Genomic DNA, 24,376 nt, shown 5'->3' on the forward strand with positions numbered 1-24,376 from the left:
CCAAAATGGTGGCCATTTACACCTCCAGAATGGTGGCCAAGGAAAATTACTCAAACTCAAAGCACATCATATACAAACCTATCTATCATAGACTGTAAAATAATATGAATAGATTCAGACGAACAGAGGAATTAAATCCTATAACTCAAGTAATAACAACTCTGTTTGAGTTTGTCCTGATGGAGGACACAGCATTTAAAGGTAATGCAAGAAAAGGTATTAAGGTATTAAACCTGCTACAGGAAAAGTAATTAAACAGATGTCTGAATATAGTGTAACATCTAGTCTAATGGAAGAAGTGCTATATGGTGGCCATTATAACTAAAATGTAGTACCTTATGTATTCAAATGTTTATTATGAGATAATTGAAGTTATTTCAGTCTTAAATTCAATTACAAATAAAAGTTTTATCAAACATTACTGATTCCACTTTGTACGGTATTCGCTATTTTTGCGTAAAATTTAAGAAATTAAACCTCAACATTCTAATGATAGACGTATACTGCACTTTCAAACAATAACCTATAACTGTCTTATAACAAACATCTATAGCTGCACTTCTGTAAATAAAGACAATGCAATTTCCCATAGGAACTCTGTTTACAGCTAAAAATGTGCCACTTTTACTATGAAGTTTCGTAAAAATTTATATCCTAGAATAGAAAGTTCATATGCATTGCTATTTTTTTCAAAGGTCAACACATAGGGTTATGCAGCATATTTTCAACATTTATGTGCCGCGAACTTTTATGAGTTTAAACTTATTCTAAAATCCCTCCCTTCACTTTGGGTCTTCCTCAGAATTCAATTTGACCGCTATCCATGTGTATTTATACCAGTAAAATTCCCAATTTTTTGTGTCTCTATGAGATGAAACATAGAGATCATATCTGGGAACTAGAAGGTAAACAAAATAAAATATCTATGAATACTAAATATCTCCCCAAAAGAAGCATGGTTTGTGAAACAGCTGTATTTACAAAGTGCAACCTATAGACATCTTTCACATGAAATGAAGTAGCCATTAAATAATAAAAAGCAAGTCCCAAGTTTGGATTTTTTCAATGCTAATCATTTAACTACCTCAATAATGGGAATATCCACATATAACATGTATTGTTAAAATTTCTCACTGAACTGAATGGCATAGATATATGTTTAAAAATACTTCTGCATCAAAATAGTTATGTATTGTATTAAGTTTGCTCAACCTTTTGTTTAACAGAAGGCCTCATGATAGAATATTAGAATAGTGCTAGAATATATATTGTTGTTAGTTATATTTTCTCTTTGCAAATGAAATCAGAGTGGAGTCTAAACAAGTCTTACTATTGGTCTATTTATTATTGATTCTTAACACTTAAATAGCTCCAACTCATCAAACACTGTTGGACTTTGCTATATAACATTTTATAATTTTGCAGACAATAGATTAAAAATTTTGATAAGGCTCCATAATTTAATGTGAAAATGTAGGATCACTATGTCATGACTTTGTCACAGGTGAGTAAAAAAATATCTGAACCTTATAGAAAATTGGGGTAGAGAATTCTTAAACCAAAGTTTGCTCAAATATCAGTATAAATTTTGTATCTAAATTCTGTTTTTTGTTTCAGTGGTCACCTATAATATACATTCCTTAAACAATTTTTATTACTAGCAAAAATGCCTTAAACAGGTATTTAAATTTTCCTTCATAGCAACATTGAAGAAAATTTTAATTTGAACATTTACTTCACCTTCTTGCTTGTTTTTAAACCCTATGTATCCATACACTTCTTATGATACACATCTGATTCCTCAAAAGAAAACTTGTCTTTGAAAATATTTAGGATAAAAAAAATTTCAGCAGAGTTAAAAATTTTCAATATTGAATGATAGTTCTCACTATAAAAAGTATAAAGGATACAAAAAAAAAAAGAATCAATTCATTTAAATCAATGAAAAAATAAATTATTGCACAAATATATCAAAATAATTATGTATTACAATATTGTTGCATAAATAAATATATTATATACATAGTACATGAACAAAAGCAATAATTTCAAACATTATGTTATTTTTATCATTAAATAGATGCACATCAATCAAAAAATAATTTTACCACAACATTTTACCCCTTAAATGGACTCTAACAAGCTGCATTATCTTAAAATGCCAAATTTCAAAGAGATCATCCTTAATTTAAAGGATTCATCACATGCCTGACTTATTGAGATAAATTCATTTACTATATATCGTGTTATTTTTGGGTCAGGTTTTGTTTGCGGTTTGGGTCTGAGAAGGGGCAGTTCTTAAATATGTTCATTATTCACATTTAATTGCAATGAATAATGCATTTAAATGGAATTCCACAGGAAAAGTCCATGACAAACAGAGAAAATATCCAGATATACAGAATTTTAATTGTCATTCCTTAAAGATTCCCAACTTATTTAGTACCCACATTCAAATTAATCTTATATCATCCTCATATATATATATATGTCTATAAAAAAGACCAACCAGCACATTTACATGTAATATGAACCAGATTGTCTAGAGTAGGCAATACTGCGCAGATAAGGAACAAAATTATAAAGTCTTATGAATTGCGCATATTTAATTGGGTTGACAAATATTTCTGCTGAATAAAGAGCCGTAATTTTGAAACAGAAAATGGCTATTTATTGAGTCAAAATATTTGTCAATAAGATTTTATAACATTCTCATCGTATATCACTATCTTATATTAGTATCGTTGTGCAAATCGTAAGACTTTTATATATACATTATAATCTCATTTACATTAATAAATAATAATATGACAATAAGATTTAATATTTTACAAAAAATTTCAAAAATTAGTACATTTCTTGAAATAGTATATAATAACTTGAGGTTAAATAGTCATTTAACATAGGAATGTAAATCTGAACATTTTATATATCAGAACGATGAATAAATCTGAACATTTTATACATCAGAACAATGAATAAATCTGAACATTTTATATATCTAATCAATATGCTACAAGTTAAAGGCAAGTCATTATGGATAAATTGTCATGAATAGCAAATTTCCTATAATTTCAAGGATTGTGGATTTATAATTTGTACTGTTCAATACAATTGCAAAAGACAAGAAGTTTAATGCTATAAAATCAAAGAAGAAGGAGGACTGGTAAGTACTAATTTTGGCCTAAAATTTTAAGTACTTCTAATGAAAGATTTTTGACATTTTTTAAACACTTAAGTGTCTACTTCATTCAATTAGGTTATGAAAAAGATTTGAACTGATTTGGTCATTAAAGATGCTCAAATTCAACCTTCAATATGAAAAATCTAGCAAATATGACTGAACAAAAGTGCTGCCACTTCCATTTTAGACAAAAAACGTCTAAAAATTAGCACAAATGGTAAAATTGTGAAGATTTCAGTAATTTTACATGAATTACTGATGCTGGTATCTGATGCATGTGCATAATATTGTCAAAAACAGCCCCTTTTTATGTAACTGAAGTATTCTACTTTCCAATAAATAGCTAAAAGTTTACATTTTAAACAAATTGTAAAAATGCTATATTTTGGGGCCAAAAAGGGGTCTTACCAGGCCTACTCCTTTTCAAAGTTAATACAGCAGCTACTATAACTTTGAAGCAACTAGTTTTTCAGAAAATGCTAAAATGTATCTGCTGTTGCAGAATCGTCAAGTAAAGCCTAATGTAGATTTAGTGATAGAATTTGGCACTTTATTACTATTTTACTTGTCTTTTGCATTCATTTGTTGTTGTGATACCGCCTACACATTTGGAAAACAACAACATGTTTGCAGTTAAGATTTATACCACCTTACAAATTAATACAACCATAAATAAAGTCCTCTCTAAAATTTCTCAAAATGAAATTGAATGTAAAATAAACAAGCATTCTAAGAGTATTGCATGGCAATACATAGTCCCCTACCGGTTAAAAATTCATTGTACTGGAACAAAATGCTAACTTGATCTATAAATTGTCATGGTGTAAACTATATAACAAATATCAAGTCAATATCTTCAAGCATGACGAAAAAAAGTGTGGAAAACTGATTATTTAAGTGAATTTTCTAAGTCCAAGGACCATAACTCTCCACAAAATCATCAGACCAGAACAAAATTTGAACTTGATCTGTAACTTGTCAAGATAAAACAATATAACAAATATCAAATCAATATCTTCAAGGACGAAGAAAAAAAATGCGGAAAACTGATTTGCTGGACTGACGGATGGACAGATAGAGAGACAGACGGAGTGCAAACCTTAAGTCCCCTTCGACTTCGTCGGTAGGGGACTAAAAAGCGTATATAATTTTATTAATTTCTCCCCCAAAAAATAAATTGTATTTCAAAAACAGGTATACGACACAGACATGTAACATCTTGAAATGAAAGTTATTTTGTAGCATGTCACTGTTTCAATATATAATTTTAAATAAACAATGACTATGACATTCTACATGTAATTATACTGTTTACTGGTAAGTAATGATCTAACATACCACTAAAATATCACATTTATTTGGTTATGATTTTTTTTGCTATTCATTATATGTATATCTCTCATGATTATTAAATATATTGGAATGTACATTTGGTTTAATTTAGTTTAATATTCGAACAAAAAACTTTTCAGGAAACAAGAAATTCATGTGTCAACAAATTAGTAAAATGTAATTGTTTTCATGATTTCTTTAGCAATATAGAATTAAAGAACAAACTCTTCTTTCATAGAATTGTAAGATATTGAAAAACATTTAAAAGAGTAAAACTTTATGAGGATACAAAAATGAGTACTAAGTCTGTACAAGATACTTATTCCAAACAAACTATATATCAATATGAGTAATTTAAATAATCCTGAGAAGTAATCACCTGTCATTTCAACATAATGTCTCATTTAGGGATTTGTTTTATTCAAGTAATAATCCCTCCTTCCATTATTCAGAATTGAAATATTTTAATTTTAGGGATGTGGGATACCTTAATAAGTTTTCTATAGAAAAAAACCATCAAATTAGTCTCCTTTTTAATAATTTTCAGATTTATTCTATATATAAATTTTAGAATATACCTAAACAAAAAACAATACCCTGTGTGTCTGTAATAATTCCTAAGTAAACCAGCAAGTTGAACATCATTCAAAAGATTGACATCTGTATGTATTTTAATAAATACAATATATTCTTCAAAGCATAAAATCAAGTATGGTTGATACACAATTACTGGTTCTCTCCAAATATCACAAGCCAGTGTATACATGTGTTCCTGATTTAGTAAGTGGTTCCCTGTCAGGTTGACCTGCTCGAAGTTTGTAATAACGTCTGATTCTATATGTTACAAATACCCCAACTACCAATACAACTGCAAAATATTTACACAGTAGATATGTATAACTTAAATAACTTCGACTTTATACATCAAAATATGTAAACATATAATATCTGAACATTTGCAATATTCGAATGTTCTTCAATAAATCTTATATTTTTAGTTAAGAAAACCTTCTGAATTTGAATAATAAGTCATGAATATATATAATAGTAGTATACAGGAATATTTTTATTAGAATCTTGTTTCTCTTTATAAAGATAAGCTGTTTTTCTTGAACTATCACTAAAACTGCATGCACCTTAATCAACTGACATATTGTTGGGAACATACTCAAGATGACCATTTTAATAGTGCTACTGGTCAGATCACAAGCAATGTTTAAGACAAGAATATGTGTCCATTGCACATTATACCCTACCAACAGAGAAATATGGTTTCAGGTTAATGTTACCACAACTTCATGGTAAATTATCTTAAACAAATACTTTAACATGATACAGGAAAAACTTATGGAAGGATGACCTAATAAACTTTTAAAAGCAACAGATGTACTGTATATCGGGAAATTTTCACTGTAGAAATTTACCTAGAATTTTTATCTAAATGCATGGTACATGACCATAAAATGCTAATAGTGAACTCAGTGAAGACATAACGGCCCGATTTAAGATCCAAAGCGCAAAAAATTCATGACACAAAAAATAAGAGCAAAAATGGTCTGCAGACAAAATAATGTATTGAGGTATGTATCCCTATAAATACCAGAAGAGGGTGGTGTATGTGTGAAGCATGTTCTGAAAATCCAAGGGATTAACAATATACAATAAAGTGACATAAACTGTTAACACAGAGATATGTCTCGCCTATTAGTTATTTTGATAATGCAAATTTTGAAATTAAAATAGCAATACTTTAACATGTAAGTTATGCAAATATTCAAAGTCAATGAACCATGACTGAAGGTACAGGGCTAAACAATCTCCATGGAAATGAGATGTGCCAATGCTAATACAACTGCAAACCAAATACCATTGACTTTTCATAAGTCGTTCCCTTTAAACAAACCTAAACACAAACATTAACTTGTAAACTATGTAAAAGTTTCAAAGTCAATGAACCATAATTAGGGGGTGGGGTTATAAAATCTCCATGGAAATGAAACTTGCAAATGTATTGACCGAATATCATTGAATTAACATTAGTGGTTCATCTTAAACTGAACTAATCACAAACTGATGCATGTAAACTATGCAAAAGTTTCAAAGTCAATAGACCATGACTGATGGGTAGGGACCAAATATTCTCCATGGAAATGAGATGTGCTAATACTTATACAACTGCATACCAATTATCATTGACCTACCACTAACGGTTCCCCTTAAACTTACCTAATCACAAACTAATACATGAAAACTAAGAAAAAGTTTCAAAGTCAATAGACCATGAATGAGGGGGTGGGGCCAAATAATCTCCATGGAAATGAGATATGCCAATACTTATACAACTGCATACCAAATATCATTGACCTACCACTAGTGGTTCCCCATAAGCTGACCTAATCACAAACTAATACATGTAAACTAAGCAAAGTTTCAAAGTCAATAGACCTTGACTGAGGAGGCGGGGCCAAATAATTTCCATGGTAATGAGATGTGCCAATGCTAATACAACTGCATACCAAATATCATTGACCTACCACTAGTGGTTCACCATGAACTAGTCCTAATCACAAACTAATACATTGTTGACGCCGCCGCCGTTGCCGTCGCCGGAAACAGCATACCTATGTCTCGCTTTTCGACTCCGTCAAGGCGAGACAAAAAACCAATGACCAAGAACAATAGAATATTCACGCTTCTTATGAAAATCAATGCATGTGACGATATCAATCAAAAATTATTTCTAAACAACAATCCTACTTTTTAAAGAAAATATCTGTTGAACTGTGTTATTAGAAATATACATGCAAATACACGATGTTTTATGTTCATTATTTTAATTGCATAAGAAGCTTGTGAAAATAAAATTTAAAATTGTTAATCCTTGCTGCATATTGATAAAAAAAAATCATGTACATACAAAATCTAAAGATCTTTCAGGTCACTAATTTTTGGAGTGTTCCACATAGTCCTTAGCATGTTACAATTTCCCAAATTATACCTATTTTTTACATCTTAAGTTTTTGATAAAAAAAGTTTGGAAAAAAACATGTACATACAAAATCTAAAGATCTCTCAGGTCACAAATTTTTGGAGTGTTCCACATAATCCTCAGCATGTTACAATTTCCCAAACTATACCTATTTTTCACATCTAAAGTTTTCGAGTAAACTGGTCTGCTCTTGTCACATGAACTTTCAATAGAGAAATGTCTTTTCATGAAAATAACAACTTAAAAGTCGTGTATGTGCATTTTCTTCTCACTCTATTCACATTCAATGTTTACATGGCAATAAGGTTCGTTTGAATTTGCTTAGTAAATTAATTTGAAAAGTGTTAAAATTTGCTGCATATCAATCAATTCCTTTGGAATTTTTCCCCTGAACTTCTCTGATCTAGCTGCATACATATATGGATAATTGGCATGTTCCAGAGAGGATTACAGCCATAATAAATTGAAGCTGGTACTCCAGGAATTTATTGGCATAGCAAAATTTTAAACCAATTTTACACATAGCTCCTAAAACCTGCTGTACTCGTCGTTTGCTATTTAAGGAGAGAAATGATAACATTATATGGAAATTTTGTTTTCATTTCAATTCATTTTTATTGTTACTCTTTACCAGAATGTTTTCTTGTGAATTCATAATTAATAGAGTCCTTGCTAAAACCAAACAAACATTGATAAGATCAACTTTTCAGTGTTTACAGGGGAGGTAATATTTTGTCACTAGATTTCCCACTAAATATAGGTAAATATGGTATGATGTAAATAATCAATTACAAGTACTCACCTAGCCCAATCACAGACATAACAACAATAAATGATGGTGTGACTTCACAATTCATCTTTATTTTATTTGGTTTAAGTAAAGTATTACAAAATTCTGGATCACTAGACCCTGCTGGACAATAGGCACTTGCTGGACAAGGCTGAGGGTTATCGCCAGACGACTGCATTAGAAAACAGAAACATAAAGATTAAGGAATATAACCAATAATTAATAACCCCATTGCCTTCTATGTTAAATTCTGCTCTTTCAGGCATTAAAGGCTACTTAGTCTTATAAAGTTCAAATAAAGTGGCAGTCATTTCATGTCAAAACTATGCCTTATCCTGACTTGTTCTGAAAAATTCAACATACCTTTAATTGTATATTAGAGCGCACTGGTTCCCGGAAGTTTGGTAGTACAAAAACAGGTACTTCTAATCTGAACAACAGGGCAAATGTGCCCTCCTATAATAATTTCATATATTTTTTTTTCATTATTCCAAAAAAACTTTTAACAAGAGTTCTACAGTGATCACAAGTCCTTCAGCTTTCATTTGATACCAAAATTACCAAAATCTTTTACTTATTGACAAAGTTAAAGCTATGTGTAGGAACTATTTTGTTTAAAATATGTACTACTTTCTTGTATTTTCTTTCTGACTGGGCCCGAATTAGTGGTTCTATACCTTAAAAGGAGTGTATATGGGTTAATATGAAAGAAAAAGTTTTATATTAAATCAAAAGTAGAAATTACCCCTGCAGTCCCCCCTGACAGGAAAGGAACAAATCCCATCCTTTATTTTTGGAATGTTTAAGAATTTAGTTCATCTTTCAAACTGATTTACAAAATTCACATCTAGAACTATGTACGACCTAAGTATTGCAACGATAACTCTAAAGTTAATATTTGTTATTGTTGAGTTCAATCTTTAAAGTTTGTCAAACCCAGATCAGGATTTTAAAAGATCTTTGCAGAATGATATATGCAAAAGTGAAAAACAATGTTTCCAAACAAGTGATGTCCCCCCACTCCATTTGAAGTAACTGTATTATAACAAAGTCATTATGTAGAACTTTCTTTGAGATATTATTGTGTCTGGGAGACACAAATGATGCCCCTGCAGATGCAAAGTGTTATTCTAAAATATACAAAGTTGAGCATGGGAGCACATAAGTCTATGGTTCACTGTAGGAGGAGTTATCCGGAAATGCTATGCACCTCTTATGCAAGTATATACTCCGAAAATGACAAAGTTCAACTATCTCCCAAAAGAGCAAATATCAATAAAAATCAAAACCCTGACCACATGCACACCTTCAATATATGAACAAACAGCCAGCAAAGTGAAAACTTCCTAGCATTCAAACTGCAGGAAGAGTTATCTGGAATAACTATATACCCATAATGGGACGGACAGATGGACAGACGGAAGGATGGATATACGGACGGACAGGGGTAAAACAATATGCCCCCCAACTTTTAGTTGCTGGAGCATAAAGAGGAAAGGACTTGAAAAAACAGATATATAACATCTTTTCTAAACAATGATGGTTTTATGTAAATATAAATATAAATATAAATTTTGTGTAATGACTTACTGGACAGAATTTATCCTCTGGACATAACAAGCAGTCCTGTTTAGATTGAGATCCGCTGTTTGTATTGTAGGTACCATCAGGACATTCCTGACATAATGATGGACCAGCAGCAGTCTTGTATGTTCCTGTAAACAAAGGAAGTTTAATCATAATGTAGTTTAAGTACCATCAGGACATTCCTGACATAATGATGGACCTGCAGCAGTCTTGTATGTCCCTGTAAACAAAGGAAGTTCAATCATAATGTATTGAAGGTACCATCAGGACATTCCTGACATAATGATGGACCAGCAGCAGTCTTGTATGTTCCTGTAAACAAAGGAAGTTCAATCATAATGTATTGAAGGTACCATCAGGACATTCCTGACATAATGATGGACCAGAAGCAGTCTTGTATGTCCCTGTAAACAAAGGAAGTTCAATCATAATGTATTGAAGGTACCATCAGGACATTCCTGACATAATGATGGACCAGAAGCAGTCTTGTATGTCCCTGTAAACAAAGGAAGTTCAATCATAATGTATTAGGAATATATTGAATGATCTTCGATCTTAATCACAACATTTATTATGTTAATTTGCAAACAAATTATGGGATTAATCTATTTTGAGGAGACTTATAAATAAGGAATTTCAGAGATAGTGGCTGTTTCAATGAGGAAATCATATCATGTGACATATTTCTATGTTTATATTTTTGTACATGATTATTAATGATTATACAAGAATACACAAATAATTATAGTATTTTTTTTTATATATGAAAGCCACTGGCGATCCAATTTAATTATACAATTGTAAGTTTTCTTGTTAATATTCTGGCTATAACAATTGAATGTAAACATGTTTGCACAAATGAATATTGTCTATCTATGTATTCACAAACCTGGCTGACATTTTGCACATTCTGATAAGCCTTTTCCATCAGCTTCTTCTCCTTCTGGACAAGGATCACAAGTAGTACAACCTGTTTTACTGGAGAAATTATACCATTTATTAATAAGATGCAGGGTATATTAAAAGTTATCTTATTGAAAGTATTATCACTGGCTTAATAATGTGAATAAACTGCATATATCTTCAAGTGAAGCCTTCAAGTCACAGAGATTTGATTAGTAGTGTCATACTGGTTTTCTAAATGAGCAATAACTATTGTATTTGTTTCATCAATGGACTTTTGATATCAACTAAAATATACATTTACAAGGAACACACTGATCATAAACAATAACTCAAAATTATATATAAACCTACGGTATTATTGTACATAAATGTCAAAATGTTTAATTGCTCTGAATGTTTAATATTTGCCTACCTACTAAAGGAGACAGATTAATATAATAAGATATTCTTGTTTCTGAGTCACTATGTATATATTTATATACATATATGTGTATCTGTCAATTGTATGCTATAGAGAAATGAAAAATGTCTAAACTAAACTTGGTGAAAGAGCTAAGCTGGGGCTGGTCCTTTTAAATAGGTATATATAAAAAATAAAAGGCAGAAAAACCAAATGATCTGACATCTGAAACAAATTTAAGAATTGCATCAGTACAGAACCTTTGTCCAAATTCCAGTCATTTAGTGTTTGTTTGGTTGCAGTCTCATTGACAGTATAATCATATCTTCTTATTTTGAAGTAATACTTTAATATGTGGTTTCAAAACAGGCTATAGATTGTCATAGAACAATTACATTGGAAATATAAACTAACTTGCATACTGTTCCTGAATTACATGTTACACAAGAACTCTGATTTTTCTTATCCTGATAGTGTCCATTTTGGCACTCTATACAATGTGTTAATCCTAATGCGGAGTAAGATCCTGGTAAGCAAGCTAAACAGTCTACTAATCCTGTGGTGTTACCATATGTTCCTGCAGGGCATAAAAGACAGCCTTCAGAACCACTAGCTCTGAAACAAATGTGTGGTAAAGTGCAAAGTTTAAAATTTTTAAAGGAAAATATACAATTATCAAAATACAGAACAATATTAAGTTCATGAATGACCTCTTCATAAAATCTGAACTTATTTCTCATGTGACTCTGTAGGTAGATAATAATAATCATATAGGATTAGCTAAATTTATATAAAAATCTTTTCTGTACAACATGTACATGATGTATAAATCACTCACTTTTTTCAAATTGTCAAAACTGATATCCAAAATGAAAAAACTATTTTAAATCCAATACCCATCTTTCTTGGTCTCTTTTTTTTTTTGCAGTTATTTTTTATGCATTTGCTTGAAACCTGAATGAGTTTGAAATCTGAGCTCAATATTTTGATACTTTAATTTACAACACTTTTATAAATCAACAGCAGATTTTTTTTGTGTGTAATCTAATCCAAATATATAATATGGAGATGTGGTATGATTGCCATTGCCAATGAGACAACTATCCACCACAGAATATATGACATTGATGTTAGCAACAATCGGTTGCCATAGGGCCTTCAACAATGAGCAATACGCATACTGCAAAGCAAGACCCCATAAGCCTGTTTAAAAAATAACTCTATATGTAGCTCCTACATGGTCAAATCCAACCTGTGACCTCAGAAGATGACCATACAATCTGACGTCTAATTTAACAAGACCTGTAATCTTTAAAATTGTTAAAAACCGTTTCATTTGCTTAAAAGTGACCTGGTGACCTGAGGCAATTTCTAAATGTGACCTTGTGACCTAAGGGGTACCCTACTTGAGCCCCCTATATTATGCCTTTGATGTAAAACATACTTGCAGTAGTGAGCTACTGGACAAGGCTCACATAATGATTTTCCTGTGACATTCTGAAAATGTCCAGGATTACACATATCACATACAGCTTGTCCTGTAGCATTTTGATAGTGTCCCTTCGGACATTCATCACATTTTGGACTGCCTTCTCCTTTGCTAAAAGTTCCAGTTTTACACATTAAACATTCTGCCTGTGCTTTTTGATCCTGAAAATATCCTGGGGAACATTTCAAACAATCTGTCTGACCAGTTATATTTTGATATTCTCCCTCAGTACAAGCAGTGCATCCTGTACTTGCTGGATGAACACTAAAATGACCTGTATCACATTTCAGGCATTCTTCCTGACCAGTTTTGTTCTGGTACCAGCCTGGATCACATTTATTACATGAGGATTGTTTTGTTATATTTTGAAATTCTCCCTCTGCACATGGTTGACACTCAATTGACCCATTTTTATTGGCAAAGTAACCAGCCTCACAACCATCACATTCTTGTTTTCCTGTTACGCTACAAATAAAAATATTCAATCATGTGCAAAGGAAATATATATTGTACACACAGTAATGATAGCGTAATACAGATACAACAGATTTATTCAACTTATAAACAGTTTATATTTATATGAACTTTTATGAATCGTAAAACTGTCCTCTAAACTCTATATTAAAGTCAAATGTTCAAATTATCTGGCTAATACTTAGAAATAATTGGTGATAATTATAAAGATGTAAAAGTATTCAGGCTTTTCATTTTTTAAAAACAAAAAACAAAACAAAACAAAACAAAACAAAACAAAACAACATAAAAACATAACAAAACAAAACAAGTGAATCTGTGAGCTACTGCTCACTAATGATACCCCTGCCCGCTAAAAGTATACGGTAAACAGGAAATTGTTGAGAGATGAACCTGAAAACGCATCAAATGGTATAGCTGACTCATATAAACCCTGAAATCAAATTTCAGAAATCCTTGTAATGTAGATCCTGAGAAAGATGCGACGAAAAATATTCATGGGACGGAGCACGGACTGACGGATTGACTGATGGATGGACTGACTGACTGATGGATGGATGGATAGATGGACAGACAGACGGACAGACTGATGGACAGACAGAGGTAAAAAAGTATACTCCCACTTTTTTAAAGCGGGGGTTTAATAAACAACTGAAAAAAATTAAAAACCAAACAAAGTAAAAAAGAAGCCGAGTAGGTGTCTCCTTATAATACATTTTGGTAGCTATAACACTTTTACTGAAACTTTAAACATTGTAGGATATTTGTTTTGGAGAAATCTCATATTTAAAGTAAAATTAAACATTAATTGAATTTTTACATTTATTTATACATACAATATATGCATTTTCACCTTTTCACATCTTAAGCCACCCATAACAAATTCCTTGTTTGGTGTTGCCTACCCATGTCTTGTAGGGTTGGGTAGGTAGGTAGAGATTTTTTTTCTTTTTTGGCCAACAACATAAGTTACATGTTTTAAACAAGGAAACGACATAAAAGCAGGAAAATCTTTGAAAATAAAAATGAAACGATTTTGTGTCATAATATTTTTCAGGTAAGCCACTTTTTCATGTTTTTAGGTGGGTAGGTAGGCAACATCCAACAATTCAAATCTTATTTTTGGCCTCAACAGACAAGTATATGTCAAGAAATATATAATAATAAGAGTGCACATGCTGAAATGTCAAGCCTTCTTTACTAATCATTGATATTATGTTGATAGTCCTTAATATAAAGCTTTATTACAACTGTCACATAAACTTAACATTAACCAAGTAAACTAAACATTGACCAATGAACCATGCAAATGAGGTCAAGGTCAGATGAACCATGCTAGGCAGGCATTTACAGCTAACAATTCTTCCATACAACAAATATAGTTGACCTATTACTTATAGTTTAAGAAAAACAGACCAAAACACAAAAACTTAACACTGAGCAATGAACCTTGAAAATGAGGTCAAGGTCAAATAAAACCCGCGTGACTGACATATAGATCATAAAATATTTCCATACACCAAATATAGTTGAACTATTGCATATTGTATTAGAAAAAAAGACCAAAACTCAATAACTTAACTTTGACCACTGAACCATGAAAATGAGGTCAAGGTCAGATGACACCTGCCAGCTAGACAGGTACTATTTACAATCATTCCATACACCAAATATAGTAGACCTATTGCATACAGTATACGAAAAACAGACCAAAACACAAAAACTTAACTATAACCACTGAACCATGAAAATGAGGTCAAGGTCAGATGACACCTGCCAGTTGGACATGTACACCTTACAGTCCTTCCATACACCGAATATACTAGACCTATTGCTTATAGTATAAGAAAAACAGACCAAAACACAAAAACTTAACTATAACCACTGAACCATGAAAATGAGGTCAAGGTCAGATGACACCTGCCAAAACCACCAAAACTTAACCTTGTTCACTGATCCATGAAATGAGGTCGAGGTCAAGTGAAAACTGTCTGACGGGCATGAGGACCTTGCAAGGTACGCACATACCAAATATAGTTATCCTATTACTTACAATAAGAGAGAATTTAACATTACAAAAAATCTTAACTTTTTTTTCAAGTAGTCACTGAACCATGAAAATGAGGTCAAGGACATTGGACATGTGACTGACGGAAACTTTGTAGCATGAGGCATCAATATACAAAGTATATAGCATCCAGAACTTCCACCTTCTAAAATATAAAGCTTTTAAGAAGTTAGCTAACGCCGCCGCCGCCGCCCTAAGTCGAGCTTTCTGCGACAAAAGTCACAGGCTTGACAATAAAATTGAATAATTTTTTTTTCATTGTTAAGATGCAGTTCCACATGGTCTATTTTCATGCAAATTATATAAAAATCCAAGACATCAAAATACCTGCCCTTCCTTAACGTGAACTATTCCATAATTTTTGTCATGTACATAGTAAAAACAGATGATAAATTGCACATACTTAGCATAATGTCCCTTTTCACATGGTACACAATATGTTTTTTGCCATGTTGGGTTGTAATATCCTCTAGCACAAGGGACACATAAACTATCTACTTTACACTGACCAAACACTTGGCAACAGAAACAATCAACACCACCTGAAAAAAATGAGGTAACAAATATCATTCCATAATTTTAAAATGACATTTTTAATAGCGTAATCATGATAGGTACAGGTGTATTTTTGGTAAAAAAAATAAATGAGAGGGTCTGTTTTTCCATTATTCAAAGTTAAACTAAAAGGGTGAGGTACTGGATGTCTTAGCTGCTTATTCCTACCAAAAAAAAATATTGAAGTCAGACATAGTGACAATGACATTATAGTGTACAAGTAAACTGTAGAATCTATATGAATTATTACTGATACATTACCAATACATTGTAAAGGTAAACTAATCAGGCCTTAAAGGAAGTCCACATAAGCAGGGCTAAATTCTTTTCTTTTGGGCACATTTGTGGCAAAGCATAAAGCAGTTTTAGACAAAAACATCATTGATTATTATTTTCTGAGTGGTTAATAAACTGTCAATCAAACTTACTTTCATTTGCATAAGTTCCAGGTTCACAACTTGTACAATTCTCAATGAAGGTGCCATTACACTGTGGGTTTACTTTTACTGACAAATTTATCTTTATATATATCAATAACAAGGCAATACCTATAAAACAAAATAAAACTCTGAAATAAATAATACAAATATTTTTTTTTAAATTAATGTAAGAACAAAGGATAGTTAAGTAAATCCCATTTTACCCTAAAAATTAAGCAGGTTAACTTACATGTAGGTCCAAATTGGCTCTAAAATCAATATAATAAGCAGATTTCACAAAGCCATTAGACCTTCTGGGTCCTGTGTGTCACAATCAAAGCTAGCTTGACTCAAGAAAGAGTTACAACCCAAAAATAAAAAACTTGCTCCCTTTTACTGATTGTTTAAGGTCACAAGCTTTGCTCTGAAATCAGTTGCCCGTGAGAAAAGCAATTATCAAAATTTAGCTGTACAGTTTTATCAACATAAGGTTTAATTTTAAAATTCATTAAACAATATTTATACTTTATATAGAAATTTGAATATTACAAAAAGCTTAGATAATTTGCTTTGTGAATAATGTTTGGCTTTTTATTTAACCTGCTAGGATGTCGTAAAGTGATGACATCAATTCCCCACTAAAGATAACAATGCATTTAAAAAATCAAAAAAAAATCATCATATTCCTGTCTCACTGTTCAAATAAAACAAACTGAACGCTACAAATGATTAAAAAGACATTTGTATGAAGTTAGCACCAGTATGGCATCTTCATACAAAATATCTCTTACTGTAAATAATTGAGATCACTAGTATTTGGATTTGGTGTCAGAGCTTTTATTCTTTGGTTAGCCACTGATCAATTGGTCGCCAAACAAATAAAAAACTAGATATGGACAATGCCCCCCCTCCCCCTTTTCTGAATATTTGAAAAAAAATCAAAAAAATCCTGTGGCCATGCACACCTCCATGATGTGTTTGAACATCCTACAAAATATTAAAGCTGTATCTCCAAAACTGTAGGAGGAGATAGCCGGACAAACCATGATCTCCTTATGCAGCTTGTACCAAAAACATGACTAAGTCCAACTACCTGTCATTTTCAGAATATTTGAAAAAAAATCAAAATCCTGTGGCCATGCACACCTCCATTGTGTGTTTGAACATCCTACAAAATATTAAAGCTGTATTTCAAAAACTGCAGGAGGAAATAGCCGGACATACCATGATCTCTTTATGCAGCTACTGTAGTACCAAAAAACTGACAAAGTCCAACTACCTGTCATTTTCAGAATATTTAAAAGAAATCAAAATCCTGTGACCATGTACACCTTCATTATGTGTATGAACATCCTACAAAATATTGAAGTTGTACCTCCAAAACTGTATGAGGAGATAGCCGGACAAACAATTTATCCTAATCCGGCCGGACGGACAGACGGACGAACGGACAGACAGACAGGGAAAAATTAATATGCCCCTCAACATTTTGTCGTGGGGGCATAAAAAACAGCTCTGACTCCTTTATTATTGCATATTAAAATGTTAGGGGGTGGTATTAAAAGTAGAAGCTCTAAAGAGCCTGTGTCACTCATCTGGGTCTATGGGCATCTTCAACAATGGACACTCTCCAACATTGTGGACTAGACAAGAAATCATGACACAAATCTCCATTTCGTTGATCTTGAATTGCTGATCATTTTTTCTGTTATCAGTGTCCCTCTATCTTTAATTTTTGCACAAAACACAAAAAAGGTATAAAAAAAGTTGTCCTTTAATGGGCAATCACTCCTACATGTATAAAGAGTCTACTTATCATTTGGAAAAATTGACTTATTTGTAGATCTTGTCTTGTTGGTAATAGTGTCTATCGATCTTTTATAGTTTCAAAATAATAAGCAAAAATGCAAAAAAATTGTCATTAAAGGGCAAGAACTCCAACAAGGAGTCAACTGATGATACCGGACATGTTGACTTATTTGTAGATATTTTCTTGCTGATCATTTTGAAATTTAAAGTGTCTATCTATTATACATGTATTATAGTGTTCAAGACAGTGTTCCAGCTAGGATTTCAAAAGGGCAGGGAGCCAATCATGAAAAGGGCATTTTAGCACACTGGTTGATAATCCAATAAAATGCTTCGCTGGGGCGCAGCTTGATACGACCGCAGAGGTCGAACCCTGAACAGTTGGGGCAAGTATGGACACAAAATTCAAGCTTGATACAGCTATGACTTTGGATTGTCATTAAATATTTGACACAGCATAGGTTTCTGACACAGGATGAATGTGGTGTAAGAACTGGAAAAAATTTAATTTACCTATTATGGTGGCATATCCATAAACTAAATTGTTTGTTAATTTCAATATATCAAGGAATATGTAGAATTCAATGTTTGATGTAATGTAATAAAGTTGAAATTTGGACCGTTTTTGTTCAATGTGGACCAATTTGGTAACATGTATAAATAATCAAAAATCTAAATACATGGGAGCCCATTTAAATACATCATAAAGGTATTAAAATAGAAAGTGACATCATAGTCATGGCTAAAAATAAACAAAAATCCTTAATCAGCAAAATTTAAAGTAATATCTAAAAATAAAATTCCTTTGTAACCATAAAAGCCCATTTAAATACATCATAAAGATATTAAAATAGAAAATGACATCATAGTCATGGCTAAACATAGCAAAAAACCCTTAATCAGCATCATTTAACAGTAATATCTAAAAATGGAAATTACATCATAAAGGTATTAAAATAGAAAATGACATCATAGTCATGGCTAAAAATAAACAAAATCCTTAATCAGCATCAGCAACATTTTATAGTAATATCTAAAAATAAAATTCCTTTGTAACCATAAACATGATAAAAGCCCATTTAAATACATCATAACAGATATTAAAATAGAAAATTACATCATAGTCATGGCTAAACATAGCAAAAACCTTAATCAGCATCATTTAACAGTAATATCTAAAAATAAAAATTTCTTTGCAACCATAAAAGTAAAATAGAAAATGACATCATAATCATAGCTAAAAATAAACAAAAATTTTTTTTATTGGCAAATTTTAAATGGAGTTTATTATACTAAAACAATAAATTTGCAACCATAAACATGATAAAACCCCATTTAAACACATCATAAAAGTATTAAATGATTCAACTACATCATAAGGCTATAAAAATAGAAAATGACTTCATAGTCAAGGCTAAAGGTAAACAAAAAACCTTCATCAGCAAAATTTTATATTGGCAAATTTCCAATGAAGTTTATTACACTAAAATTGTTGGCAAATTTCCAATGCATTTATTAACAATAAAGTTATTGGCAAATTTCCAATTTACATAATTTAAAAGCAGTGTAGATGAGATATTTAAATGAGTTTGAATTACCAACCTTACACTGCTTTTAAATAATGTTCTTTACTCAATTATTTGTCTATTAAAATGGAAACCCTTGTTTTTTAACCTTTTTTCCCCTTATTCCTTAAACATTAGAGCCATAACCACCCCCCCCCCCCCCCCCCCCCCAAAGCCAATTATTACTTTCCAATGTAACCTAAATTTCCAATAAACATAATTTTAAATTTCAATTCCTCATGATATATAACCGTATCATTATTATTTTCTTTCATATATAAATCTGAAACAACCATCTTTAAATGGAAAATTTTAAAGAAAAAAAAAGGAAAAAAAAAAATCCTACCCCCCACACATTTTTTCAACCCCCTTTTGATTCATCATCCCCCACCTCAATCACAACCTTCAATTTGTGGTATTGTACATTGCAATACAATTTCACAGAGATCCATACACTTGAACACAAGTTTTTGTTGCAAACTAAAAAAAAAAAAATCCCAATATTTGGCCCCTTATTCATAAATGTTTGAGCAATTAACCCCAAAACTCAATTCCTACTTTCTCTTCGTGATAAAAAATAACTAACTTAAAATGTAAATTTTAAACAAAAAAAAAAGGAAAAAAAAAAATTACCCCTTTTTTGACCCCCGCCCCCTTATGATTCATCACCCCCACCCCCCTTTCCCCTCAAACCAAGCTCAATAACAGCCTTGCCTTTGTGGTATGGTACCTTGTAATACAATTTTAGAGAGATCCATACACTTGAACACAAGTTATTGTCTAGAAACTAAAAAATGCTTATATTAAACCCCTTTTTAGGCCCCTTATTACTAAACATTTTGGGCAATTACCACAACACTCAATTCCAGCTTTCCCTTTGTAAAATGGAACCTTGTAGTAAAATTTCAGAAAGATCCATACACTTAAACACAAGTTATTGTCATGAAACTAGAAAAATGCTTGTTTTTTGCCCCCTTTTGGCCCCTTATTCCTAAAATTTTGAGGCAATTAACCCCAAAATCAATCCCAGCATTGACCCTTTGTGATATGGAATCTTGTGGTACAATGTCAAAGAGATCCATATGCTAACACACAAGTTATGTCTGGAAGTTACAAAAATGCTTATTTTCGGCCCCTTTTTGGCCCCTAATTCCTTAACTGTTGGTACCATAACCCCCAAAATCAATCCCCACCTTCCTATTGTGGTATTGAACCTTATGGTAAAATTTCATAGAGATCCATTCACTTAAACTAAAGTTAGAGTGCGAAAACCATTGTGTATTCGGACGACGACGCCGGACGACGACGACGACGACGACGCCAACTTCATACCAATATACGACCTCAAAATTTTTTTGCGGTCGTATAAAAAGGGCATGTCAAATATTGTCTTTTATTATGTAAACAGTAATATGCATTGCATCTACATATACATATACATACATGGGCAATAATGTCAGTTGTTAAACTATTTACCAAGATAGAATTGAATTTTTCTATCTTTCATGCTAAAAAACATCTTAACAACATTACCTTGAAAATAATAGGCAAAAAGACTAAAAATGGGTAAAAATCATCATTAAAGAGCAATAATTATAAGGAGTCCACTGACGATTTCGACCATTACACTTATTTGTAGATCTTGTCATTTGCTTGTCTTGCTGAAGGAGTTGTCTGGGGATTATGGCCATGTTTACTTATTTGAAGATCTTGTCTTGCATATCATTTTTGAATTTAAAGTGTCCCTCTATCTATTATACTTTTCCAGATAACAGGTAAAAACACTAAAAATGGGTAAAAACTGTCAATAAAATGCAGTAACTCCAATAAGGAATCTTGAATACGATTTCAGCCATGGTAATTTATTTGTAGATCTGATCTTGTTGATAATTTTTGCTTATCTCAGTTTTTATCAATCTTTTATACTTTAGAAGATACATGTAATAGGCAAAAATGCAACTAATACAGAGTGCATCATCTTTCACAGGTTACATACGTCTTATATGATCCCAAAGGGAGCATTAATTGTAGAAGGGTAGTCAATATTTTATACTACAATGGTACCTCTGTCTAGCTAAATAAGCTTAACAACAAGCGGAAAACTTTATTCAGGATTTTTTTTAAAACTTCAAAGGATACAATTTCCGGCAAATTTGTATCCAATTTATACCCTAAAAGGAACATACTGTTTAAAGTAATCTGATAAGTAAAACAAACATGCACCAAATACTTTTGGGAACTCATCAGGTTTCCACCTGTATCATATCATCAATAGTTTAGTTTTTCAGTTACACACTTCAGTCATGAAATAATGTCAGACATCTATGCAGTGTAGAGACCAACACAACCTTGTCTGCATGAAATATTAACAATATGAATAATATCACTTTACAATAGGTTTCGCCAGGGTAACAGAGGGTTTCAAAATATAAAAGTGTAGATGAATATTTTGCATAAATAGCTTATGAAAAACTAGGAGAATACAGGTAACACTAATGACAGGACAATTGACCAGGTAGTGACAGGATAATGACTGGTTGAGATATAAACATAAATGGTTAAAACTTTTTTGTTATTTGGTAGATTTTTTTTTATATTTGGAGACCTTTGAGATACTAAACTATATTTAAGATGTTTAATGAAAATCTAAAAAAAAAAAAAAATTTAAATATTTTTTGAGAAAAAAAAGTTGACCGGACGTATTTAATAGTCCCTGATGTACGCTTTAAATATATAGAACTCAGTGTTCTCCATTTTTCACTAAGGTAAGGTGGGTGTTTTGAAAAAAATCACTTGCCACCGGTTGGGTTTTTTTTTTGTTTTAACATTTCCAACCGTTTTTTTTTACTGTTGGTGGGGGTCACAAAAAGAAGGATTAGTATTGTATTCACATTTAATAAAATTGAACTGTTCTTCTGCTATCACTATGATCACTGCTAGCCTTTCATTTTACAAATTAGTTTTGCCGATCTCGGATAGCAGATATGGCTTTTGCAGGACTCGATCCCTCCTCCTCAGCTGCATTTGCATGGCTTATCGATCAAAGTTTCTGTCCTGTTCCTTGCTTTAATGCTGTATTTTTGGCACACAGAACAATAATATCCTCCTCCTGTGATGATTAGCCATTTAAAGTCCTGTTCATATTTATCAGCTTGGGAACCCCTCAAAATGTAATGACTATCTCTTTTATGAGGGGGTACATTTAAAGAGATACAAATGAGCACATATTTATTCTATTTACAGAAACTTTTCCCAAAGACCTATACATCTATTTGGTATTATATGGTCAAAACATATTCAAGAATTTTGTAAAATTTCTGGACTTATATCTTCTTTATCATTAAAATTAATGGGACCCTCTTTTAGAAAAGTTGTTTCAAATATAACGATTTTTTCCCCTTTTAAGTTCAAAAATCTAAGTTTTTCTCTTTTTTTCTTCAACAGAATTTAAACTTGACCTCTTGCTAGAGAGACAGATCCTCATTTAAGGGATATCATTTGGGGGATTGTTCCCAACCTGTTTATCTTCGCAATCGCTTGAGTGAGATGGCTTGCGTGCCTTTTCCGTTGTTTCGATAATTTTTTTTCAATTTCAACAATTTCAATACAACGATCCGTTTTAGTTGACTTATTTGGCTTAGAATTTTCCTTATCACCATCGTCATCTGCCTTTCTCTCCCTCCGATTAATAAAAGAAAACTTTAAAATTTGACAATCCGCCATTTTTGTCAATGAAAACAATCAGCGAGGCGTGATTAGTATTTAAATTTTTAAGGTGCAGAACCGAAAAAATTCCGGAATTTGAAAAAAAGCCGACCACCTCCTAAAATCAAAAGGTGGTCGGCAATCAAAAGAAGGTGGTTGGCACACCCAGGTTAAATGCTGAATGGAAAACACTGTGAACTGTGAAGAGTGTTAATATCTCTTGTTTTACAATATTTATTCATGAAATTAGGAAATCTGTGAGATTAAAAAATATATTATATGAAAATATAAACTTTATAGTAAAAAAAAATGTTTTTCTACAAAAAAAGATGACAGGACGGATTTCACATTAGCAGATGTACAAAATGTACGCTTTGAATATATTGAACTGATTGACAAAAAGTGTTAATATGTCTTTTGTTTTACAATATTTTTTCGATCAGTTCAATAAATTCAAAGCGTATATCAGCGACTGTGAAATCCATCCAGTCAACTTTTTTGGCTCAAAAACATGAAAATTATTTAAAAATTTTTTTTTTTTAGATTTTCATTAAATATAGTCTTGTATCTAAAAGGTAGCCAAATATAAAAAAAATCTACCAAATAACAAGGACGTATATTAGTTAGTTATATGTCCTTGCAAATAACAAAAAAAGTTATGATAATTTATTTCTCAGAAAAAATATGTCATGTTATACTACTTTTTTAATCTCCTTTTTAATTACTGATACTATCTCAGAACTCTCCTATTTCAGAAGATGTGTCCTTAATGGTCCTATTTTACACAATAGCTCATACTCGTGCTCCTTATAAAGGAGTCTTATACATCTACATGTAGTATACATTTTGAGAATCATGATTCACTGATCACTATATTTTTGATCTAAACATGCTAAATGTCCATAAACATAGCATATAAGACATTTGAAATAAATCATACCATAAACACTGCGTAATGAAAAGTTAACCATTTTCCTTCGCTGTGAACTTATTCATGTCAACAGTTATTGAATGGATGACAATTTAAACTACTCATATCTCCGACGACATCTACCATTTTAACAATCATGTGATCCAGTCATTCCACATATTCTACTTCCGGTT

General features: G+C 31.7%; 1 protein-coding gene across 5 annotated transcripts; it reads right to left on the reverse strand.

Annotated features, from left to right (window-relative positions):
* Positions 1–332: 332 nt before the first annotated feature.
* LOC127734152 (laminin subunit gamma-1-like) lies at positions 333–24,342 on the reverse strand. 5 transcript variants are annotated; one of them, XM_052243859.1, is made up of 9 exons: positions 24,213–24,342; positions 16,203–16,322; positions 15,623–15,761; positions 12,633–13,142; positions 11,603–11,803; positions 10,772–10,860; positions 9,886–10,010; positions 8,308–8,467; positions 333–5,384 (listed from the first exon to the last, which is right to left on the reverse strand). In XM_052243859.1, the coding sequence occupies exons 1-9, from the start codon at positions 24,241–24,243 to the stop codon at positions 5,263–5,265; spliced, it is 1,497 nt and encodes a 498-aa protein (XP_052099819.1). In that variant the 5' UTR covers positions 24,244–24,342; the 3' UTR covers positions 333–5,262. The 5 variants fall into 5 exon arrangements, with proteins under 5 accessions (XP_052099819.1, XP_052099824.1, XP_052099820.1 ...); XM_052243864.1 differs by lacking the exons at positions 333–5,384; positions 8,308–8,467; positions 9,886–10,010 and adding an exon at positions 10,038–10,102; XM_052243860.1 differs by lacking the exons at positions 333–5,384; positions 8,308–8,467; positions 9,886–10,010 and adding an exon at positions 10,109–10,194.
* Between the last annotated feature and the right edge of the window lie 34 nt (positions 24,343–24,376).

The sequence above is a fragment of the Mytilus californianus genome, unplaced genomic scaffold, assembly GCF_021869535.1.
Source record: "Mytilus californianus isolate M0D057914Y unplaced genomic scaffold, xbMytCali1.0.p SCAF_3, whole genome shotgun sequence".
Lineage (NCBI taxonomy): Eukaryota > Metazoa > Mollusca > Bivalvia > Mytilida > Mytilidae > Mytilus > Mytilus californianus.